This window comes from Mesoplodon mirus (assembly GCF_964341445.2).
Source record: "Mesoplodon mirus genome assembly, chromosome: 6".
In the NCBI taxonomy this organism is placed as follows: Eukaryota; Metazoa; Chordata; class Mammalia; order Artiodactyla; family Ziphiidae; genus Mesoplodon; species Mesoplodon mirus.
Genome location: NC_138982.1, coordinates 5,325,146 through 5,348,666, shown reverse-complemented (window position 1 = coordinate 5,348,666; position 23,521 = coordinate 5,325,146). Strand labels below are relative to the sequence as shown.

The following is a 23,521-nucleotide window of genomic DNA, read 5'->3' as shown; positions in this document are numbered from 1 at the left end:
AACGGGGGAGGCCACAGCAGTGAGAGGCCCGCATACCGCAAAAAAAAAAAAGGAATGTTACTAACGACTCTCAAAATATCAGTTTGGGTACTGTGATGACCATGGAAATCAGAACATATGTGATTAAGAAATTGATATATAGTGATGAAATAATAAAAATTCCTATAGACCACCTAATTTTGATGGGACGAGAGCAGTTCCAATTTTTTTTTTTTTGTAGATTGAGAATACTTGAACACATTTGAAGAAAGAGGTGAGGTAGCTATTAATTCCTGTTAACTTTTTCATTTTAAAGATGTATATAAACTCATATTCAAATTTTGTGCCAAGCATTAAGATAATTAGAGGCTTACTGATACTGTCTGCCGAACTTCCTTAGGTGACACGCTTTTAAAGTAATGGATTGAAATCAATTAAAGTTTTGTTTTAGTTTCAAAAACATTTTCCTAAGAATCAAAATTATTTGCATGTTTTAGATGAACTTGAAGAAATGTTGAATCCAATGGGAACTGTTCAAACAAATCCATATACTGAAAATGCAACAGCTTTGCACATCAGATTCCCAGAGAATAAAAAACAACCTTATTACTATCCTCCCTTTGATAAGGTAAGCTAATTATTTAAAGGTCCACTGTGTATGAAATAATTGGATTATTAGTTCTCGGCTCTATATGTTTATCATTTAAGTGATATATGTCTTTCTCTTTCAAGACGTCGTATACATTTACATCTTGGTTCAGTGGAAAGACCACTGAGCAGGAAGCCAACTGTATTTAGTACTGGCTTTATCACTGACCGAGTGAGACATGGCCCCTCTGGAGTTCAGATTCCTCATTTATAAAATGAGGAAATCATAATTGTTCTCTGAGGTCCTTTTCAGTTACAAGGGCTATAAATGCATTCATATGTAACTCTAATAAACATGTGAAACGTGCCCAGCATGTTGGTTAGATCAAAGACAATCACTACTGTGTTAGAGTTGGTATTCAAAGAACAGATTATTTATGTTGAATATTAATATAGTAGGACTTCCTAAGGTGCTGTTATTTTTGTAGAATCTATAGCAAGGGCTTCTGTTTCTCAACACATTTCCTAAGTCTACAAGCTGCATGTTTTGGGGATATGGAGAGTGTCTGGTGGGGGTTGAAAACTGGGCTGTGATCATTTATATGCTAAGAGAGCTGAGCTGTCATATGTTGTACCTTCAGGTTTGGCCTCTTTGTTTCAGGTATGATTGATGCTGATTTTCGTGAGGAAATCTTTGAGCAAATTCTCAAATAATAAACAGGAATTTTATTTGATTTACTTAATCCATGTGAGACCAAGCTGCCTTTAAAAATTGGTATTATACTAAAATTTCAACGAATCTACCTATACACTTAATTGTATTTAACATTCAGCACTATCAGACCTATACAGAGTAGATTTTAAATATAGTATGTAAATTAAATTAATGTAACTCAAATGTTTCTTTACTTTCAATTTAGTTGAATTTTATCCACGTTAGAAGTAATTTTTCATTTCATTTTTTAAACTGTTCTTCCGATCAGTAATATACAACAAAATTAAAATTTGTGATTATTACAATAGTAGAAATCTCACATGTCAAGAACCATATACCTTAGTGTTACATAGAGTAGAAGAAGGTACACTTTAATGCATCCATTACATTTCTGCTATGGCTTTATTCCTTAGAATAGGAATTTATCCATAAACTATAGCTACTTGTGATACAGTTAAAAGTCCAAGCTCTGACTTTTTTTGTGTTCAATTATGGTATGTGTTCAATGGTCATTTATAGTTTCTTTTGGATCAAATGAGTTGCTTTTTGAAGTGTTTTTACAAATATAACATCTTGGGCAAATTTAAGTATTTTTAATCTAATATTTCAAGATAAATCCAGTTTCTTTAAAATGTTCCGTTTCAGCATTGTTGTCAACAGAGTCGTCTACAACTGGCCACTAAACTTTGCTTTTGCCTTTCTGATCCCGTAGAGAGTCTGTCTTTGAAGATCTACTTGGGATGGAGATTTTAGTCTTTAAATATGTATAACATATTTATATTTATTGGTTTTCTTTTAATTGTACAATTTCATATATGATCATTAAAAATATAATGCAGATATAAAAAGTGAAAGTTCCTTGTATTTTTATTTAATGTTTTTTGCTGTACTTGTATACATTTTGCTTTTCAAATCAACTTTTATGGTTATTGCTTAATTTTATTAAATATAATCTCATTTTATCACATAACAACCTTATGAAATAGGATGGAAATTACCAGTACATTTTACACATAAGGATTCAGTTAAATGATTTGTGGAGAATTAGTCAACTCAGTAACTGGACATGGATCTTCAGATTTTTTTTACCTGCTGAGCCTTCCCAGTAGACTAGTGGGTTCCCCATCTTTTCAAGAATCAGGGCCTCTTTTGAACTTGATGAATTTTAAAAATATTTTTATGTTCTCCCTTGACATTACTTCTACTTTTGATATCTGTTAATTCAGAAGAAAACATGACAAATGACAAAAACTTATTCTTTGTTTCATAACTCTTGCATAACTTTGCATTTTCTTAACCAGAAAATATTTACCTATATTAAAGTTTCGTTCACATATACAAGCCACTGCTTATTTTATCTATAGACAGTCCTAGTGTACCCTGGGAGTTAACAGTCCTTTATAGTAATACCATTGCTTCCTGGTTGTCAAGAGTTTGAAGACTGGGAATCCCTGCATAATACCATTTCGCATTTAAAATTCATGCTTAGGTTATAAACCATAGAAATGCCAGATCATATGTAGCTCCTTATAGTCTATGTACAAGTGTAGTAATTTACACTTAAAAGTTTACGAGTACAAGAGCCGAAGTTTAATTTTCTTAATTCTTTTAAACAGATTATTGAAAAGGCAGCTGAGATTGCAAGCAGTGATAGTACCAATGTATCAGTAAGTATCAAGGTTTTCAAGTAGCCATGATTCCAGAGTTGTGTTCGGTATGAGCTACCTTCCTGTCTTACCGGAGACCTTACTCATATGCAAGAACAGTCTGAGTGTGTGTGAGTATGAACATGCTAGTATTTTGTTAAATGGCAGCTGTTTGTGGTTGGTCCGTGTTCAGCTGGTAAGCCCTTTTCTGATACAAGCACAGGTTCAGCAGGTAGTCTGTACGGGGTGCTATGACACTTCATAGATTAACAGTACCATCTGTTTTAATATTATTCAGTTGGATGAGGAGGCTGTAAGTTTCTTTATTTCTCTGATATAACAGAGCAGATATATTCAAGGCAGGTTTCGCAATGCTGGGGACCCAGGTTTCTTGCATCTTGGCGCTCTTTCGTGTTGATACGTAGTTTTTGTCTCATGTAATATTGGTGCTTCAGCTTCCTACATTACTACTTTCCAGCCCACAGGAACAGGAAAAGCAAAACTAGAGGCTGTACCCATTCTTTTTGAGGATATCATTAATATGCTTCATTTCTGCTCATGTCTGACTAGCCATAACTTAGTCATATGGCCATACCTAACTATCAGTGAGGCTTGTAAATGTAGTCGTTAGCCGGCAGTCCCGTGCTTGGCTAAGAGTAAGAGATTGTACTTAATAAAGTAAGAAGGGGAGAATGCATTTGAGAGACAAATAGCAGTCTCTGCTACATACACCATTCCCATAGTTTCTGCCCAAAGACTACAAAATAGATTACTTTGTTTATTTAGTTTACAATATATATACTATTTCTACCATCTATATTTTTTAATTTAATTTTTTGACTTTCACTTTAAGACTTTGCTGAGTTTTAATCTGTTTTTTTCTTTTCATGTCACCAGTTTATAACTTTCAAGTGACTTTAGTAATGCCATTCTATATAGAATGGTAACTAGATAGAAGCCAGGAGGCAAATGGAGATAATGTATATGCTTTTGTTATTTACACAGAATGAAAGCACTATTTAATGTTGGTTAGTCGGAGAAACATCTGGCCCAGGCTGTCTTCTTTTTTCGTTTGTTTCCCTTTCTTTCTTTTCTTTTTTTCTTTCTTTTTTTTTGCGGTATGCGGGCCTCTCACTGTTGTGGCCTCTCCCATTGCAGAGCACAGGCTCCGGACACGCAGGCTCAGTGGCCATGGCTCACAGGCCCAGCCGCTCTGCAGCATGTGGGATCTTCCCAGACTGGGGCACGAACCCGTGTCCCCTGCATTGGCAGGCAGACTCTCAACCACTGCACCACCAGGGAAGACCTTTTTTTCTTTTTTAATTGGAGTATAGTTGATTTACAGTGTTTCAGGTGTACAGCAAACTGATTCGGTTTCATATATATTTATATAATTTTTTCACATTCTTTTCCATTATAGATTATTACAAGATATTGAATATAGTTGATTATCTATTTTATATATAGTAGTGTGTATCTGTAATCCCAAACTCCTAGTTTATCCCCTCCACCTTACCCCCTTTGGTAACTGTATGTTTGTTTTCTATGTCTCTTTCTATTTCTATTTTGTAGATAAGTACATTTGTATGTTCACTTAGTATGATAATCTCTAGGTTCATCCATGTTGCTGCAAATCGCATTATTTCATTTTTTAAAAAATTTATTGAAGTATAGTTGATTTACAATGTTGTATTAATATCTACTATACAGCAAACTGATTCAGTTATATATATACATATACACATATTCTTTTCCATTATGGTTTATCACAGGATATTGAATGTAGTTCCCTGTGCTGTACAATAGGAATTATTTCATTCTTTTATGACTAATATTCCATTGTGGCATGTGTGTGTGTGTGTGTGTGTGTGTGTACATGCAAATACCACATCTTTATCTGTTCGTCTATCATTGGACATTTAGTTTGCTTCCATGTTTCGGCTGTTGTAAATAGTGCTGCTATGAACATCAGTGTGCATGGATATTTTCAAATTAGAGTTTTCATCTTTTCCAGATATATGCTCAGGAGTGGAATGGTTGGATCATATGGCCACTCTATTTTTAGTTTTTTAAGGAAACTCCATACTGTTTTCCATTGTGGCTGCACCAGTTTACATTCCCACCAACAGTGTAGTAAGGTTCCCTTTTCTATACACCCTTGCCAGCATTTCTTAATTGTAGACTTTTTGTTGATGGCCATTCTGACTGGTGTGAGGTAGTACCTCATTGTTGTTTTGATTTGCATTTCTCTAATAATTAGAGATGTCGATCATCTTTTCCTGTGCCTGTTTCCATCTGTACGTCTTCTTTGGAGAAATGTCTATTTAGGTGTTCTGCCCATCTTTCTATTGGGTTGTTTGTTTGTTTTTGATATTGAGCTGTAAAAGCTGTTTGTATATTTTGGAAATTAATCCATTGTTGCTTGCATCGTTTGAAAATGTTTTCTCCCATTCTGTAGGTTGTCTTTTCACTTTGTTTACGATTTCCTTTTTGCAAAAGCTTCTAAGTTTAATTGTGTCCCATTTGTTTATTTTTGCTTTTGTTTCAGTTACTCTAGGAGACAGATCCAAAAAAATATTGCTCTGATTCATGTCAGAGTGTTTTGCCTATGTTTTCCACTAGGATTTTTATAGTACCATTTTGAGTTTATTTTTGTATGTGGTGTTAGAGAATGTTCTGATTTCATTCTTTTACATGTAGCTGTCTGGTTTTCCCAGTGCAGCTTATTGAAGAGACTGTCTTCTCCATCGTGTATTCTTGCCTTCTTTGTTGTAGATTAATTGACCATAAGTGTGCGGATTTATTCCTGAGCTTTCTGTTCGGTTCCATTGATCTATGTGTCTGTTTTTGTGCCAGTACCATACTGTTTTGATTACTGTAGCTTTATAGCATAGTCTGAAGTCAGGGAGCGTGATTGCTCCAGTTCCATTCTTCTTTCTCAAGATTGTTTTGGCTGTTCCGCAGGCTGTTTTCTGCCTTACCATTAGAGTTCTCAAAAATTTCAGTAGCCTTTCAGTGCAAGTTATCTGCTACTACAAATACTTTAAGAGTACAGTTGACCCTTGAACAACACAGGTTTGAACTGTGTGGGTCCTCTTAAACACAGATTTTTTTTCATTAAATAGGTACTACAGTACCACATGATCTGCAGTTTGATTGAATTCATGGATGCAGAACCTTGGGTACAGAGTATCAACTGTAAAATTATACATAGATTTTTGACTGTGCAGGTGGTCTGCATCCCTAATCCCCATGTTGTTCAAGGGTCAAGTGTAGCTCTCTTTAATGAAGTAAGTTGTTTTTTGTTTTTTGTTTTTTTTTTTGCGGTACGCGGGCCTCTCACTGTTGTGGCCTCTCCCGTTGCGGAGCACAGGCTCCGGACACGCAGGCTCAGCGGCCATGGCTCACGGGCCCAGCCGCTCCGCGGCATGTGGGATCTTCCCGGACCGGGGCACGAACCCACGTCCCCTGCATCGGCAGGCGGACTCTCAACCCCTGCGCCACCAGGGAAGCCCTGAAGTAAGTTTATTATAAGTATACACTTACCAGCTTGTCTGGCAATTACTGAAACATATAATTACAGTTTAAGAAATTGGGCTTCCCTGGTGGCGCAGTGGTTGAGAGTCCGCCTGCTGATGCAGGGGACGTGGGTTCGTGCCCCGGTCCGGGAAGATCCCACATGCCGCGGAAGGGCTGGGCCCGTGAGCCATGGCCGTTGAGCCTGCGCATCCGGAGCCTGTGCTCCTCAACGGGAGAGGCCACAACAGTGAGAGGCCCGCGTACCACAAAAAAAAAAAAAAAAAAAAAAAAGAAAGAAATAACACTTATATGGGCCTATCTTCATTCTTATGCCTATTTTTAGTTACCTTTTATTAGTCTTAATATTGCTCCTTGAACATCAGAAGCGTGAATTAATTTTTATTATTTCTGCTGTGATCTACTGCTACCTTACCTAAATCAGAGAGTTCCCTCCTTACTGCCGATGCAATATTCTTGCCTGGATTTTTTTTTTTTTTTAATAATCCCATGTACAAGATGATCTTTGTGGTATGCAGGATCTTTTTTATCTGCGGCATGCGGGATCTTTAGTTGCGACATGCGGGATCTTGTAGTTGCTGCATGTGGGATCTTTAGTTGTGGCACGCAAACTCTTAGTTGCAGCATGTGGGATCTAGTTCCCTGAGCAGGGATCAAACCCAGTCCCCCTGCATTGGGAGTGTGGAGTCTTAGCCACTGGACCACCAGGGAAGTCCCTCTTGCCCAGGTTTGATGTATTTTTTTTTTTTGGTGGGTACATTAATAAATTGTGTGAAACCAAAAATGAAAGTTTTTAAAATAACTGCCACTTACCTTTCTCGCCCAGAGATAACTATATAAGCAGTTTAGCTTTGTGTGTAAATATCTATATATTTTAAAAATATATGAGATCTTTCGTCCTTTTTCATGTAACGCATTTTATGGATCTTGTCATGTCTGTATGAAGAGCTCCACTGCTCTCTTTATAAAGCCTTGTTTATATTTCATGGCATTAATTATTGGTAGCCATTAGTTATTAAATATTCATACCTCTACTGATGGATGTTTTGCTTATTTCTAATTATTTTCCACTGAAGCTGTGTTGCAATGAATACTTTGTACATCTTTATATACATGTCTGTATTTTGTACAATGGATTCCTAGAAATGAAATTATAGATTGAAAAGTATGTCCCTTTTTAATAAGAATTCTGACAAATTGCATACCCTAAAACAGGTAAAATTTACAACACACCCACACTGTGAACATAAAAATGGTGTCACATTATTTTAACTTGCATTCTTTTATTATTAGTCAGGTTGGAGTTTGTTCCTTTTTTCTTTTCAAAATTTTGTTAATCTTTTAAAAGATTTCTGTTAATTCCTTTTTCATGGCTATAATGTCACCTTAGTTCTCTCTGAGGAATTAAATAATCTTGTTTTTGAAGTGGTCTTGCTTCTGCTTTTGACATCTATCTGTCTTCATATGGGTTTTTCTCAATATTTGGTGATTCTTAGTTTAGCTCTTTTGTACTTGTGACTCCCTGGTTGTTTGCTTATTCACTGTAATCTGTGTTCAATATCTGTAAGACTTAGGGTAGACTGTGCTGACAGTGGGTCTCCTGTATGAAGATTTCCATAGTTTCTGAGATCAGGTGGCTCCTTATGACTCAGTACCCATGTTCCTCACCTTAGTCTAGGGCTGATCCCATTGCTGTTTCAGCTCAGCATAAACAGAGCAAGGGGCATGCCTGACCAAAGCAGCTGTTCCATATGCAGATCCTGTGATAACTCCCCTGACGATTCCCCATGGCCTCCTCTCATCCCTGTATCCTCTGATTCTGAGCCGGAATGCCTCCTGGAACTGTGTGTTTCACTACCACTCGAATCTCAGCAGATCTGATCCCTGATCCTATCTACTTTCTCTCATTAAAGGATTCCTGTGTTATGCATTTTCCCTTGTATCCTAGAACTGTTACTGATTTATATTTTTATATTTTTATATTTATATTTTTATTTATTTATTTGGCTGCGTTAGGTCTTAGTTGCAGCCCGCGGATCTTCGTTGCAGCATGCGAGATCTTTTGTTGTGGTGCGGGCTTCTCTTTAGTTGTGGTGTGCGGGCTCAGTAGTTGCAGCATGCAGGCTTAGTTGCCCCGCGGCATGTGGGATCTTAGTTCCCCAACCAGAGATCGAGCCCGCGTCCCCTGCATTGGAAGGTGGATTCTTAGCCACTGGACCACCAGGGAAGTCCCACTGATTAGTATTTTTAAATACTTAAGGCACTTCATGGTCTTTTGAATGAAAGGAGTGAAGAGAACTAAGTTCTCATTCCACTGTGTAATCCACTTTCATGTATATGCCAAGAGCATTACATTCCTTAATAAGATCATGGTAAGTTGACTTGTTGAATTGTGTGTGTGTACATTTATAGGTGTATATATATATATATATATATATATTAAACATGTATACATATAATATGTACACACATAAAATTTATTTTTGATTTACCAACACCTTACTAAGGAACTTAAACCTGCTTTTGGAATTAAAAAAAATGTTTTAATTGTGGTAAAGTACACATAAAGTTTACCGTTTTAATCATTTTCAAATGTACAGCTCACAAGTGTTAAGTATATTCACAATATACTTAAAACATTGTTATGCAGTTGATTTCCAGAACTTTTTAATCTTGCAAAATTGAAACTCTTTTTCCATTAAACAACTCCCCATTTTCCCTTCCCCTCAGACCGTGACATCCACTGTTCTACTTTCTGTCTCTATGAATTTGACCATTCTAGAAACCTCATATAAATGGAATCATACAGTATTTTATCTTCCTGTGACTGGCTTATTTCACTTAGTGTAATGTCTTTAAGGTTCATTCATGTTATAGCATGTCAAAATTTCCTTCCTTTTTAAGGCTGAATAATATTCCATTGTATGTATGAACCAGATTTTGTTTATCCATTCATTCATCAATGGACCCTTGGTTCGCATCCACATTTTAGCTGTTGTGAATAATGCTGCTGTGAACGTGAGTGTACAATATATTTTTGAGATGTTGCTTTCAATTGTTTTGGGTATATACCCAGAAGTAGAATTGCTCGATCATATGGTAATTCTATTTTTCATTTTTTGAGGAACTGCCAGTGTTTTCCACAGTGGCTGTACCATTTTACATTCCCACCAACTGCAAAAGGATTCCAGTTTTTCCATATCCTTCCCAACACTTCTGTTCTTTTGATGGTGTTAAGCCTAATAGGTGTTGGCAATTTTTTTTTTCTTTTTCTTTTTGGCTGCATCAGGTCTTAGTTGAGGCACACGGGATCTTTGTTGCTGTGCATGGGCTTCTCTCTAGTTGTGGCACGGAGGCTCCAGGGCACGTGGGCTCTGTAGTTGTGGCGTGAGGGTTCCAGAGCACATGGGCTCTGTAGTTTGCGGCACGCAGGCTCTCTAGTTGAGGCTCATGGGCTTAGTTGCCCCATGGCATGTTGGATCTTAGTTCCCTGACCAGGGATCAAACCTGCATCCCCTGCATTGTAAGGTGGATTCTTTACCACTGGACCAGCAGGGAAGTCCCAGTGTTGGCATTTTTTAAAACAGGTGGTTGCCAAGGATGGTGGGTCTGTAGAATAGAAAAAAAATGTGATCTTTGTGAATTATGATTATTGAATTGGCAGCTTTTGATCTTCCTATCCAGTGGTTCTCAACCTGAGGCTATTTTGCCTTCAGTGGGGCATTTGGCATTGTCTCAAAATTTTCTTAGTTGTCTCAAGTCATGGGAGGTTGTTTCTGACACGTAGTGAGTAGAGTTCAGGGGCTGCTAAACTGTCTACCATGTACAGGACCATCCTCCTACAACAAGAGAGCATGGGGGTTGAGAAACCCCGCTCTAATTTAAAATGTGTGTTATCAAGTTTGTCTTATTTTCTTCTTCTTTTTTTTTTTTTTTTTTTTTTTTTGCGGTACGCGGGCCTCTCACTGCTGTGGCCTCTCCCGTTGCGGAGCACAGGCTCCGGACGCACAGGCTCAGCGGCCATGGCTCACGGGCCCAGCCACTCCGCGGCATGTGGGATCTTCCCGGACCGGGGCACAAACCCGTGTCCCCTGCATCGGCAGGCGGATTCCCAACCACTGCGCCACCAGGGAAGCCCTGTCTTATTTTCTAATTGCGGAAACCCAGACACAAAATCTTAATGGCTGGCTTTTGTTAATGAAGATGATGACTCAGCCTTTAGTTCAGAGGTTCTGGGGATCTACCTAGAATGTTTTCTTAGTAGAATGATTGGAGTCTTTACAGCCTTCAATTTTAGGGAAGGGAAGAGCAAACATTGTTTTAAAAATTTCAAACTCACTGAAAACTTGGGAGAAGAGTACAAAGAATTCCCATACAACTTTCATCCAGCTTCCTCAACGGTTAACATTTTACCACATTTGTTTTATCGTTTTGAGTGTGTGTATTCAGTTCTTTCTGAATCATTTGAGATGAGGTGGCATACCTCATGACATTTTATCCGTTAATTCTTCAGTGTATATTTCCTAAAAACAAGGACATTCTCATAACTAACCAGAATCAATTCATAAAAATCAGGAAAATAATATTGATACAGTTCTGTTGTCTAATTCACACATTCCATTCATATTTAGCCAATTGTCTCAGTAATGTCCTTTATAGGTCCAGGATCCAACCCAGGATTACTTGTTGCATTTCTTTAACATGTGTCTTTAGTTTTCTTCATTCTAGAATAGTTCCTCAATCTTTCCTTATCTTTAACGACTCTGATGTTTTTTAAGAATACAAGCCGGTTACTTTGTAGAATGTCACTCAGTTTGGATTTGCCTAATGTTTTGTCACGATCAGATTCCAGCTACGCATTTTTAGCATAAATAGATTGAAGTGGTAGTTTGTTCTTACTGCATTTTACTCAAAGGCAAACAGTGTCAACTTGTCCCATTACTATTGATGTTAATTATTATCACTTGGTTAGGATAGTGTCTACTAGGTTTTTCTACAGTAAAGTTAATAAGTAAGTAGTTTGTGGGCATATTTTGAGACTAAGTAAACATACTGTTTCACATCTAACTTTCACCCACTTGTTTTAATATTAATATATCTTGCCTGAACCAGTACTATTACAGTGGTTTGCCATATGCTGATTTTCAAATTTATTTTCCTTTTGGATTTGTTAGTTGACATACCATAGGGTCGAGGTTTTTCTTCTCCCCCATTTATTTACTTTAAAAAATTATTGGATTTCTGATTTCTGTTTTATTTAATGACTTATAATTAGTAACTGTCATTAATTTTGATGTTCAGATTTTTCCTAGATTTGGCCAGTGGCAACCCATTCATGTTCCGTCTTGAGTCTTTTTGACATGTCTTTATCATTCTTTGAGCGTTTCCTTCTTTCTGGTACAACAAAGTGTTCCAAGGCTCATCTGGTATTTTCTCTACCCTAGCTTCGGATTCAGTCATTTTTCCCAGGAGACCTGATTCCTTTTACTTGTTAAAAGTATTTAGAATCCAAGTTCTGGGCACTGGGTATGCTCATTACCCTTGGCATGCAATTGCATCTAGGCCTTTTCCTGAAACAGAACTAGGTAGTATGTGTTTGACTGCATACTATTTGAGCATATATAGGCATAGAGATATATTTCTTTATCTGTCTGTTAAAAACTATGAGTTCTTATCAATGTCTCCAATTTGGATTCACCACCACAGGATTTTATTCTAGCCTTTGCCTTAACATATTTTAAATTACCTTTTCTGACAGTGAGAAATCTGGATTCCTATGAACCTTAACATATTTACTTATTTGCTCAATCCTCTGTAATCAATCTCCCAATCGTATAAACATCTTCTCAGTCTCTTTCCCACCAGCCCTGACTACATGGGCTGTCTCATCCCCAGTTGTGTGTTGGTCAGTCTGGCCAACACATAGTTAATTCCATCCTTGACAAGCACACAGCTAACACGCTGTTTTGAGTTTCTAGCCCCTCTGAATATGACAGATGAGTTTTCCAGGCCCACCACCCCAGTAAGGAATGGGAAAGAGCCATAGTCTTTTTTTTCATTTGCAAGATATATATGTTGTGTTTTATTTTGGTCAGTAATCACTATTATATCATAATGTGTATATAATTATGAAAAATCTAAACAAAAACAAAGCAGAGAATATAGGTGTTAACTTTCATTGCTTTCTACCATTATTTTTTTTTTTTTTTTTGCGGTATGCGGGCCCCTCACTGTTGTGGCCTCTCCCATTGCGGAGCACAGGCTCCGGACGCACAGGCTCAGCGGCCATGGCTCACGGGCCCAGCCACTCCGTGGCATGTGGGATCCTCCCGGACCGGGGCACGAACCTGCATCCCCGGCATCAGCAGGCGGACTCTCAACCACTGCGCCACCGGGGAAGCCCTCTACCATTTTTTAATGCAAGCATTTTAATATGTGTGTAAGTTCATCAGTTGCTGATTGTTTTGAGTTTTGTAAAAGGATGTAAGATTCTGTGGGTTTTTTTGGCTTACTGCCACATTTCTGGTAGTTGTTTGTTTTTACCTTGGCTTTATCCAGTGCTGTGCTTTTCATAGCTCATTAAACAATCACACTACAGTTATACAGCTAACCCCCTGCTCTTCCCTCTTCATTTATTCCTAAGTCTTCAGGATATTTACTTACAGTAGGTCTGTAGCGTCTAATTTTGATCCATGAAATTACAGTAGTCTGCTAGGTTTTGCGCTATTTAACTTAACAGCAGTCTGCCTTTCTCAGGCATGAACAATTTATACTTTTTGTTGTTTGCAGTAACAGGTTTCACTTTTATATGTAAGTGTAGGAGTTACATTTTCAAATTCTGATAACTTCTCATGATCATTTTGCAAAGAAAAAAGAAATTCAGTCAAGTTTGTAAAATAAAGCATACCCTTTTTAGATTGAGGCTCTGAATATAAAACTGTAATCATACATAGAGAGAGTGTGTGTGTGTGTGTGTGTAAGACTTTATTTTTGCTAAGAGCATTTTAGACTCACAACAAAATTGGGAGGACCGTACAAAGGTTTGCCATATATCCGTGCCCCTGCACGTGTATAGCCTCCCTCATGATCAACATCACTCACCAGAATGGTACATTTATTACTAAGGATGAATCTATATTAATAAATCATAACACTCAAATGTCCATAGTTTACCTTAGATTTCATTCTTGCTGTTGTGCATTCTGTGGGTTTGGGCACATGTATAATGACATATATCCATCATTATAATATCATACCAAGTAATTTCTCTGCCTTGCAAATCTGTGCTCTGCCTGTTCATTCCCTCACCCTACCTTCTATCCCTGGCAACCACTGATCTTTTTATTGTCTCCATAGTTTTGCCTTTTTCCAGAATGTTGTAGTCAGCATCATTTTACCTGTAGCCTTTTCAGATTGGCTTCTTTCACTTAGTCATATGCATTTAAGGTTCCTACATGTCTTTTTGTGGGATGATAGCTCATTTCTTTTAGTGCTAAATAATATTTCATTGTCTGTATGTATTACAGTTTATCCATTCACCTACTGAAAGACATCTTGGTTGCTTCCAAGTTTTGGCAATTTTGAATAAAGCCAAATAAACATCCGTTTACAGGTTTTTGTGTGGGCATAAGTTTTCAACTTCTTTTGGTAAATAGCCAAAGGGCATGATTACTGGATTGTATGGTAAGAGTATGTTTAGTTTTGTAAGAAATCGCCAAATTGTCTTCTTAAGGGATTGTAGTATTTTGCATTTCTGCCAGCAATGAATAAGAGTTGCTCCACATCCTTAGTAGCATTTGATGTTGTCAATGTTCTGGATTTGGGCCATTCTAATAGGTATGCAGTCATACTTCATTTTTGTTTTAATTTGCATTTCCCTGCTGACATATGATATTAAACATCATTTTATATATATATTTTTGCCAACTGTATATCTTATTTGATGAGGTGTCTGTTCAGGTCTTTGATCCATATTTTTTTGTCTGGTTGTTTTCTTGTTGTTGAGTTGTAAGAGTTTGTTGTATATTTTGGATAACAGTCCTTTATCAGATATGTCTTTTTGCAAATATTTTCTCCCAGTCTGTGCCTTATCTTTTCATTCTCTTGACAGCATCTTTTGCAGAGCAGATAATTTTAAATTTAATGAAGTCCAAGGTATCAATTCTTTCAATGACGGATCATGCATTTGGTGTTATAGGTTAAAAGTTATTGCCGGGCTTCCCTGGTGGCGCAGTGGTTGAGAGTCCGCCTGCCGATGCAGGGGACACGGGTTCGTGTCCCGGTCTGGGAGGATCCCACATGCCTTGGAGCGGCTGGTCCCGTGAGTCATGGCCGCTGGGCCTGCGCGTCCGGAGCCTGTGCTCCGCAACGGGAGAGGCCACAACAGTGAGAGGCCCGTGTACCGCAAAAAAAAAAACAAACAAAAAAACAAAAAAAAGTTATTGCCAAACCCAAGGTCATCTAGATTTTCTCCTGTGTTCTTCTAGGAGTTTTATAGTTTTGCTTTTCACGTTTATTTTCATCTAAGTCAGATGGTGTCGGTCCTTCAACCTTGTTTTTTTTAAAATAAATTTTATTTATTTATTCTTGTCTGTGTTGGGTCTTCGTTGCTGCGTGCAGGCTTCCTCCAGTTGCCGCGAGTGGGGGCTACTCATCCTTGTAGTGCGCAGGTTTCTCATTGCAGTGGCTTCTCTTGTTGCAGAGCACGGGCTCTAGGCGTGTGGGCATCAGTAGTTGTGGCTCATGGGCTCCAGGGTGCAGGCTCAGTAGTTGTGGCGCACAGGCTTAGTTGCTCCGCGGCATGTGAGATCTTCCTGGACCAGGGCTCGAACCCATGTCCCCTGCATTGGCAGGCGGATTCTTAACCACTGCACCACCGGGGAAGTCCCTGTAGTAAGTTTTAAAATAAGGAAATGTGAAACCGCCACCAGCGAAGTCCCTCAACCTTGGTCGTTCTTCTTCCATACTGTGTTAACTATTCTGGGTCTTTTGCCTTTCCATATAATTTTAGAATCAGTTTGTTGATACCCACATAATAACTTACTAGGATTTAAATTGTGTTTGAATTGAATCTGTTGATATTAAGTTAGGAAGAACTGACAATATTGTGATTGTCAGTTCATGGATAAGAATATTGACAATATTCTTATCCATGAAAATGGAATATATCTCCATTTGTTTAATTCCTTGATTACTTTCATAAGAGTTCTGTAGTTTTCTCATATAGATCCTGTACGTATGTTGTTAATTTCATACCTGTTTCCTTATTTGGGGGTGCTAATGTAAATGTTATTGCATTTTTAATTTCAAATTCCACTTATTTATTGCTAATACATAAGAAAAGGATTTACTTTTATATATTGACCTTGTATCCCACAATTGCTGTAATTGCTTATTAGTTCCAATGGTGTTTTTGTTGATTCTTTCATATTTTCTACATAGACAATCATGTCATCCTAATTATTTTTACATATGCATATACTATTTGAATCTCACTACTTTAGAAAATTAGTGATGTGACTTTTATTTAGTTTAATGTTTATATGAAATCCCAGTTAAAATAATTTCAAGTACAAAATAATATGCTAATGGAATATAAATCCTTACAGAATCTTGTCAGATAATTCTGGAGATTTTTTTGGGGGGGTTGGGGATAAGGAAGGGATATGCTTTCGCCTAAATGGTTTAGTTTTTCTTTAAGTATGGGGAAATGTACCTTTTTCTTTCCTTTATTTAATAAATTTATTTTATTTATTTATTTTTGGCTGCGTTGAGTCTTCATTGCTGCGCACGGGCTTTCTCTAGTTGCAGCAAGCAGGGGCTTCTCTTCATTGCGGTGCGCAGGCTTCCATTGCAGTGGCTTCTCTTGTTGTGGAGCACAGGCTCTAGGCACGCAGGCTTCAGTAGTTGTGGCACACAGGCTCAGTAGTTGTAGCTCGCGGGCTCTAGAGTGCAGGCTCAGTAGTTGTGGCGGACGGGCTTTGTTGCTCCACGACGTGTGGGATCTTCCCAGACCAGGGTTCGAACCAGTGTGCCCTGCATTGGTAGGCAGATTCTTAACCACTGCACCACCAGGGAAGCCCCCCTTTTTCTTTTAATGTTAGTGTAATTCAGAGTCTGGATCCAAAACATAGTATGGTCCATTTTCTTTATTTTAATATGTTCTTATAAGGATTGGGAAAGAAAATGGGATAACTGTATTTTTTTTGTTTACTTTTAGCCAAGTTTCAGTCCTTACTCTAAATGTTTTAATGCCTCAGAGCCAAGAAGGCACCTATTAACTTTTTTAAAAAACTTTATAAATTTGGTTCATCTTTGATTTTTTCTTTATAGAAATTAAAAATTAAAAAAGGAAGATGAGAAACTCAGTTCAAATAATGACTTCTTTTTAATCCAAATTACAATTCTGCCACCTAGTGTTTGCACACAGATTTTTTAACAGTATTCTTTTTTCTTCCTTTTAAAAAACTGAGAATAATTTTTTCCTTCATCCTTAGCTTACTAATTTAATATTCAGCTTAATAAAAACTTTAAAAGGGGTATCCAACTTTTTACAGAATTAGATTGTTAATATCTCAAATTTTAAAGCTCATAAATTGTTGAAAAATTCATTGTGTAGTTAACCCTTGAACAACACGGGTTTGAACTGTGCAGATCCACTTACAAGTGGATTTTTTTTAATAAACACATACTGCAGTACTACGTGAACCGTGGTTGGTTGAATCTGTGAATTTAGGGATTTTCTACTGCTTGAGGGTTGGTGCCTCTAACCCCTGTGTTCAAGGTTTGCCCGTGATGTTTACACAGTTTAGTTCTGTAATGAATAATTTTACTTTCTTAGAGTCGAGGTGGAAAGAAGTTTCTTGCTGTACTGAAAGAAATCTTGGACAGGGATCCGTTGTCTCAACTGTGTGAGAATGAAATGGATCTTATTTGGACTTTGCGACAAGACTGCAGAGAGAATTTCCCACAGTCATTGCCAAAATTACTGCTGTCAATCAAGTGGAATAAACTTGAGGATGTTGCTCAGGTAACAAAAGATCATTTCTGTAACTCCATTCAGCAGTATATGTTACTTTGTTGATTTCATGTAACTTGTCCTTTCCTACATAGGTATGTTTCCAAAGGTTGGGTAATTTTCTGCAGGAGAAATTTTTTTTTTTTTTTTTTTTTTTTTTTTTGCGGTACGCGGGCCTCTCACTGTTGTGGCCTCTCCCGCTGTGGAGCACAGGCTCCGGACGCGCAGGCTCAGCAGCCATGGCTCATGGGCCCAGCCGCTCCGCGGCACGTGGGATCTTCCCGGACCGGGGCACGAACCCGCGTCCCCTGCGTCGGCAGGTGGACTCTCAACCACTGCGCCACCAGGGAAGCCCTGCAGGAGAAATTTTGAGGTTTTAAACTCTTACATATTCTGGTCTAAATGGTAAACCAGAAAGTTTTGAGATTTCAAAATCCCAGATTCCGGGTAAGTTTTCTATATCTTTTACTAAAGATAATTAAGACTTAGGTCTTGGTGTAGTCATCTGTAATAACTACCAGCATGTGGTAGGTTCTGGGCTACTTCTAACAGTTTCATCAATGAACTCCAAGGTTTTAATCTTAAGACTCTTTGCAGTGAGTGTCCTAAAATAAATATGTATTGTTTGAAAATTATCTCTATTTGTAAAAGTTAACATTTTAGATCATAAGCCATTCAGATCAATTTTACTGTTTATTTAAAGTTGGTCAGTATTGATGAATATTTGCCTTTAAGCAGAAAAGAAAAAGGGGGAAAAATATTTGATCCAAAAAAAGCCACCAAATGTTAGCTACTTGATTTAATTTTCAAGACTATGTGAAAAAGCACTGGCATTATTAAATTCACTTGGTTATCAGTGCTGTACAGAAAGATTCTTGAAATTATTTCTTAATCAGAATGAATACATTTGGCATATTAAAATAACGATATTCACCTTACTTGAATTCAGCTGATCTTTATAAAATATTTCTTGTCTTATTAAATCTATAATGACTTTAAAAATTTAGTCAAGAAATGTATATTTCTTTTAATCAGGTATATTTTTTTAAATCTTTGATTTTATTGTTTTACTTCATAAATTAAGTTTAGAAAGTATTTCTTTTGAGTTTATTCCTAGGGTCTAACAATTTTTTTGGAATCATGTTACAAAATTATATGATGTGCCTTGTTTATTTATTTATTTATTTATTTTTTTGTGGTACGCGGGCCTCTCACTGCTGTGGCCTCGCCCATTGCGGAGCACAGGCTCCGGACGCACAGGCTCAGTGGCCATGGCTCACGGGCCCAGCTGCTCTGTGGCATGTGGGATCCTCCCAGAGCGGGGCACGAACCTGTTCCCCCTGCATCGGCAGGCGGACTCTCAACCACTGCGCCACCAGGGAAGCCCTATGATGTGCCTTGTTTAAACTGGTTACACAGATCACATGAAAATTACTCTGAAAAGGAACTATTTTTGTCATCTAGATAGATTTTAATTGTCCTGACACAGCTGTCTTCTAACCATTTATTTATTTAAATTCAAGGTTAGTTTTCCATGAACCCCCCTAATGGTTGAATATAAGGTGTTTTTTTTTTTTTTTTTTTGCGGTACGCGAGCCTCTCACCGCCGTGACCTCCCCCGCCGCGGAGCGCAGGCTCAGCGGCCATGGCTCACGGGACCAGCCGCTCCGCGGCATGCGGGATCCCCCCGGACCCGGGCACGAGCCCACGTTCCCTGCACCGGCAGGCTGACCCTCAATCACTGCGCCACCAGGGAAGCCTGAATATAAGCATTTTTTAACTGGCACATTTGCCTACTTCTCAATGAATAGCATTCAGTTCTAAGTGCCTATCCAAGAAATGCATCATATTATTATTTTGCATATAATTAGAATAGAAAAAAATTTCTTGCTGTACTCTTAAGAATCTGAGAGGGAGGTTTTGTATGTCAACTGTCAGAAAATGGAATGAGACAATTCAGGCTTAATATTTCTTTATTTGAACCCCAGGGGCAGAAATTTTTACACTGAGGAGTTTAGTTTAGTATACTTGTCTCATCTCCATGAGTAAATCTAAAGCATTGTTTTCAGATATAACTTAACTTCCTCCATTGTGGTAGAAGAAAGTCTGTAGTGTAACTTAATATTCTTATAGAAAAACCTAAATGTGTGTAAGGAAGTATGGGAAGGCATGAATTTCACGATCCTAATTCCCCCTTTTAGTAGTCTAGAAAAGAAAATCAGCAGAATAAAAAGTAGTGTGTTTTGGCTTCTCCCCCAACCCTATCCCATTGCCAGTTACACTGAACTGGTACAAGAGAATATAAACTGTATTTTCAATGAATTGACTACCTAAGAGAAGTGGAGGGTCAGAGCCTGGTGCACATATTCTGCAGGCATATGCCACGGGTGAAAATTCTATAGAAGGGTAGCCTCCCATTAATCCACAGGAAAACATTCTGTTGGCATACTGCAGAAGGGGTTTCAATAGTCTCTGCAGCAGACAGGTAATTAATTAGTCAGCACTGCTTTCACTATTTATATGGCTGAGTCAGATTTCCCTTCCCTATTTGCTTCCATAGCTTTCCCCAAACTGAAGTGATGAGTTTTGGTAATTTATTTAATTTTATGTTTATATTATTCATTTAATAATTATAAATAATCTTAGCAAAAGTTATAACTTTTCAATAGTAGGGCTGTTTTTAACCTATACCATAGTTGAATCTCTGGTATTACATAACATTATCTATCCTTTACGGTATTGTTTTTGTGGAGCAGTGTATATTCCACGTGTTAACTGGGAATGCTAGGAGGGTTTTTTTAGCTATCATTTCAGACCCTCAAGAAACAGTCCCCTTTATCCATAAGGAGGACTGCTAGTCCATTAGGGCCTTGGGGACAGTGGGCAGGGAGCCCCATCAGTGATAAAACGTGGGGTGACGTAGGTGTTTCATATCTTTAAAGCAGTATTGCTCAAACTTTTGTTCATTATTACACTCCTTAGGACCCTTTTTACATATTTTCCCCTAATAGCCCCATCCCCATGGGATTTTGATACCACAGATAAGTGTATATCTGCCTATGTAGTGTATGCATATATGTACTTTATATGTTAAAAGAACAAGTATAAGACAATCTTTTTATTCAGTACAAGTTTAAGAATAATTGAACCAAAATTTAAGGTAAAAGTTAAAATGTAAAAACTAACATTTTGTTGTATTTGTTGAATAACTGATGTAATTCATTATGTAAATTGTAATGTATCACATTTCATATCCATGATAGTAATTTATGTAAATGTATATTAAAAAGGCAATGCAGTCAACTTTTAAAAATTATTCAAAAGGGTTATTTTTTCTGCTAATGTAAAATAATTGAAAATTAATTAAAAAAATTATATCGTTAGGGAACTGAACTTTTAAATATGCTTCATATGAGAAGATACCTTTTAACTTAGCTGCTAGATACTCATTTAGATATTGACTTTTTTTGAGCACTTGACAAGTTAGTGAGAGGTTGAGTAATTTGGAGAATTAAAGTGATAAAATGTAAATTATTTTTATGTAATTTTCAAAGCCCAAGTCTCTCACAGATGCTCAAGTGACAAACGACAAGGCAGGCAGCAGGTACTGCAGGCCATCTCTTGCAACATGACTTTGAGATTGAGCAGGCAATTGAGAGAAAAGCCTCCAACCATTGCCATCTATTTGCCATATTCTTGTAGCTCTCATCTTGCATACATTTTGTGTTTCTTCCTTGGACTTGATGTCAGTGCTACGTAAGTGATACCCAAGAAAACCCAACCATATAAATCAGATATTAAGGAATAAGATTTTGTCCGATAAGATTGAGCTTTGGAGGGCCACAAATCATAATTATCAAAAAATGTTTCGCTTTCCTCCATAACCACTTTTCTTCCCAACTTACCATCCCTGATAAGAATGTAAGCTATAAACATATCAAAACCATGAGGAAGAAGGGACTCTTTCCAAAATCGACCTTTTAAAAAAAAAATCAACCCTGATGAGTCTCACTGTGTTCTGATGGGAGGCAGGTAAGAATCCTTTCTAGAGATTTGGGTTTTCTGGAACTAGGGTTTCCAAAGATGTGGCCATGTCCACCTGAACCCCCCCTTCACCAGTACTCCCAGCTCATTCCCCCATGGGATTCTTTTTTATCCTATATCTAGATCATTTCCAAGCGGCATCTATAAATGGGAAACTGGCTGTATTTATCTTGTGTATATAAAATAACTAGATACTGTGATTTAACGGATTTAAACATGTTATAGTCAATAAAGTTTTGTAAAGTGATATTTACTCTTAAAAATATTAAGAACTAAAAGTAAACTTCCTCAAGATAATTTTGTGTTGTTATTAATATACTTTTTTATATGTAAATTGCCTTTCATTAGTTTGAGCCTTGCAGCTTATATTTGTACTTTGAATTTGACCTTTAAGTATTTCTTGATTATTTCCCTCTGCTGTTTCCCCTCTCCCCTTCCTCTCACCTTTCCCCCCACCTTCTGCCCCCATCTTTTTTTCCTTTAAAAAATTATTTAATGGCTAGTGATTGTAGAATTCATATATTCAGTGTATCATTCTACTTCCAGGTAAGTACATAATAGCTTTTTCACTTGCTTACCGATAGAATCTTTCAACAGAGACAATCTTTATTAATCTGTATTAACAACAGTGGATTTTTGAGGCCTTAGTAACTGCAAGTATGCTTCTCCTTTCTTTTGACCCATCTCTGCTCCTGTGTACCAAGGAAAATAGATTACTTTTCTCTCCTGTAATTTCTGAACCAGTTTCAATTTTTAAACAGCTTCAGGCACTACTTCAGATTTGGCCTAAACTGCCCCCCCGGGAGGCCCTGGAGCTTCTAGATTTCAACTATCCAGATCAGTACGTGCGAGAATATGCTGTGGGCTGTCTGCAACAGATGAGGTATCTCCTGCAGGAGGCTTTTTTGGGTCAAGGAATAACTTGTGGGTGGGAAGAGAAGTTGATGTCTGCTTGAATGTCTTGTAAGAAAGGAAAAGGATAGGGATGATTGAGTTCAAAGCATTTGTTCCCTCCTTCCTCCCACTCTCTCCCACTCTCAGTCTCTCCTGTTTTCTCCCCCCCCACCCCGCCCCATCTCCTCCGATCCTACCCCACTCTTGCTCTCTCTTCTTTTTTTTTTTTTTTTTTTTGGCATGGCTGCCTGGCATGCAGGATCTTAGTTCCTGACCAGGGGTTGAACCTGCGCCCTCTGCAGTGGAAGCATGGAGTCTTAACCACTGGGCCACCAGGGAAGTCCCCACTCTATATGATAAAACAAAAAAGCAAGCAAAAACTGCATCGGGTGGTCCCCAAGAACACCCTCAGGTTCCATGACTTACTAGGAGGACTCATAGGACTCAGCATATAGTCACTCTTGGCTAAGATTTATTACAGAAAATGTATTCAGAGCAGAACTGGCAAAGGAAAAAAATCCATGGGGCAAAGTCTGGAGGACACCAGGGAGATGCTTCTAAGAGTTCTTTCCCAGTGGCGTCGCACGGAATACACTTAGTTCCCCCAGCACCAAGTTGTAACAGCACACCTGAGTACTGTCTACCAGGGGATCTTGTTAGAGACTTGGTGGCCAGGGTTGTTTTTTTTTTGCGGGGAGGGCAGTGCTAGTCACATAAGCACCCTCTGCCTAGCATATTCCCAAATTCTAGACTCCTGGAACAAAAATGGGTGTTGAGCATAAAACATACTCTTTGCAAAAACAGTTTAGGCACAGTAAGCCACTCTTATCTGTTAGGGTGGTGGGAAGCCTTCCGAAATCTACATTCTCAGATGCCAGTCAAGGGCTAACCTTGTAAGCATGCTTTATCAAAGGATAGCAGTCAGGCTTGCCCCTCTGTTAACTCTTTTCTGTCCACTACCCACAATGAAGAAATGTTAATATTTTTTCTTTTTTTAAATGTTAATATTTTTGACTTTTTAAAGTTTGTATTTTATTTATTTTTTTTAACTTTAAAAAAAGTTTTTTTTTTTTTTTTTTATTTGGCTGCGTTGGGTCTTCA

The 23,521-nt window shown here is 37.8% G+C and overlaps 1 protein-coding gene across 3 annotated transcripts in view; it reads left to right on the top strand.

The window, feature by feature from the left end:
- Positions 1-23,521, top strand: part of PIK3CB (phosphatidylinositol-4,5-bisphosphate 3-kinase catalytic subunit beta) — a 204,185-nt gene that overhangs the window by 142,229 nt on the left and 38,435 nt on the right. For all 3 annotated transcript variants that reach the window (XM_082625119.1, XM_082625120.1, XM_082625121.1), the window contains 4 exons: positions 477-607; positions 2,899-2,949; positions 17,306-17,494; positions 22,288-22,409. In XM_082625119.1, coding sequence (XP_082481245.1) covers positions 477-607; positions 2,899-2,949; positions 17,306-17,494; positions 22,288-22,409 — 493 coding nt within the window. The remainder of the gene's footprint in view (positions 1-476; positions 608-2,898; positions 2,950-17,305; positions 17,495-22,287; positions 22,410-23,521) is intronic.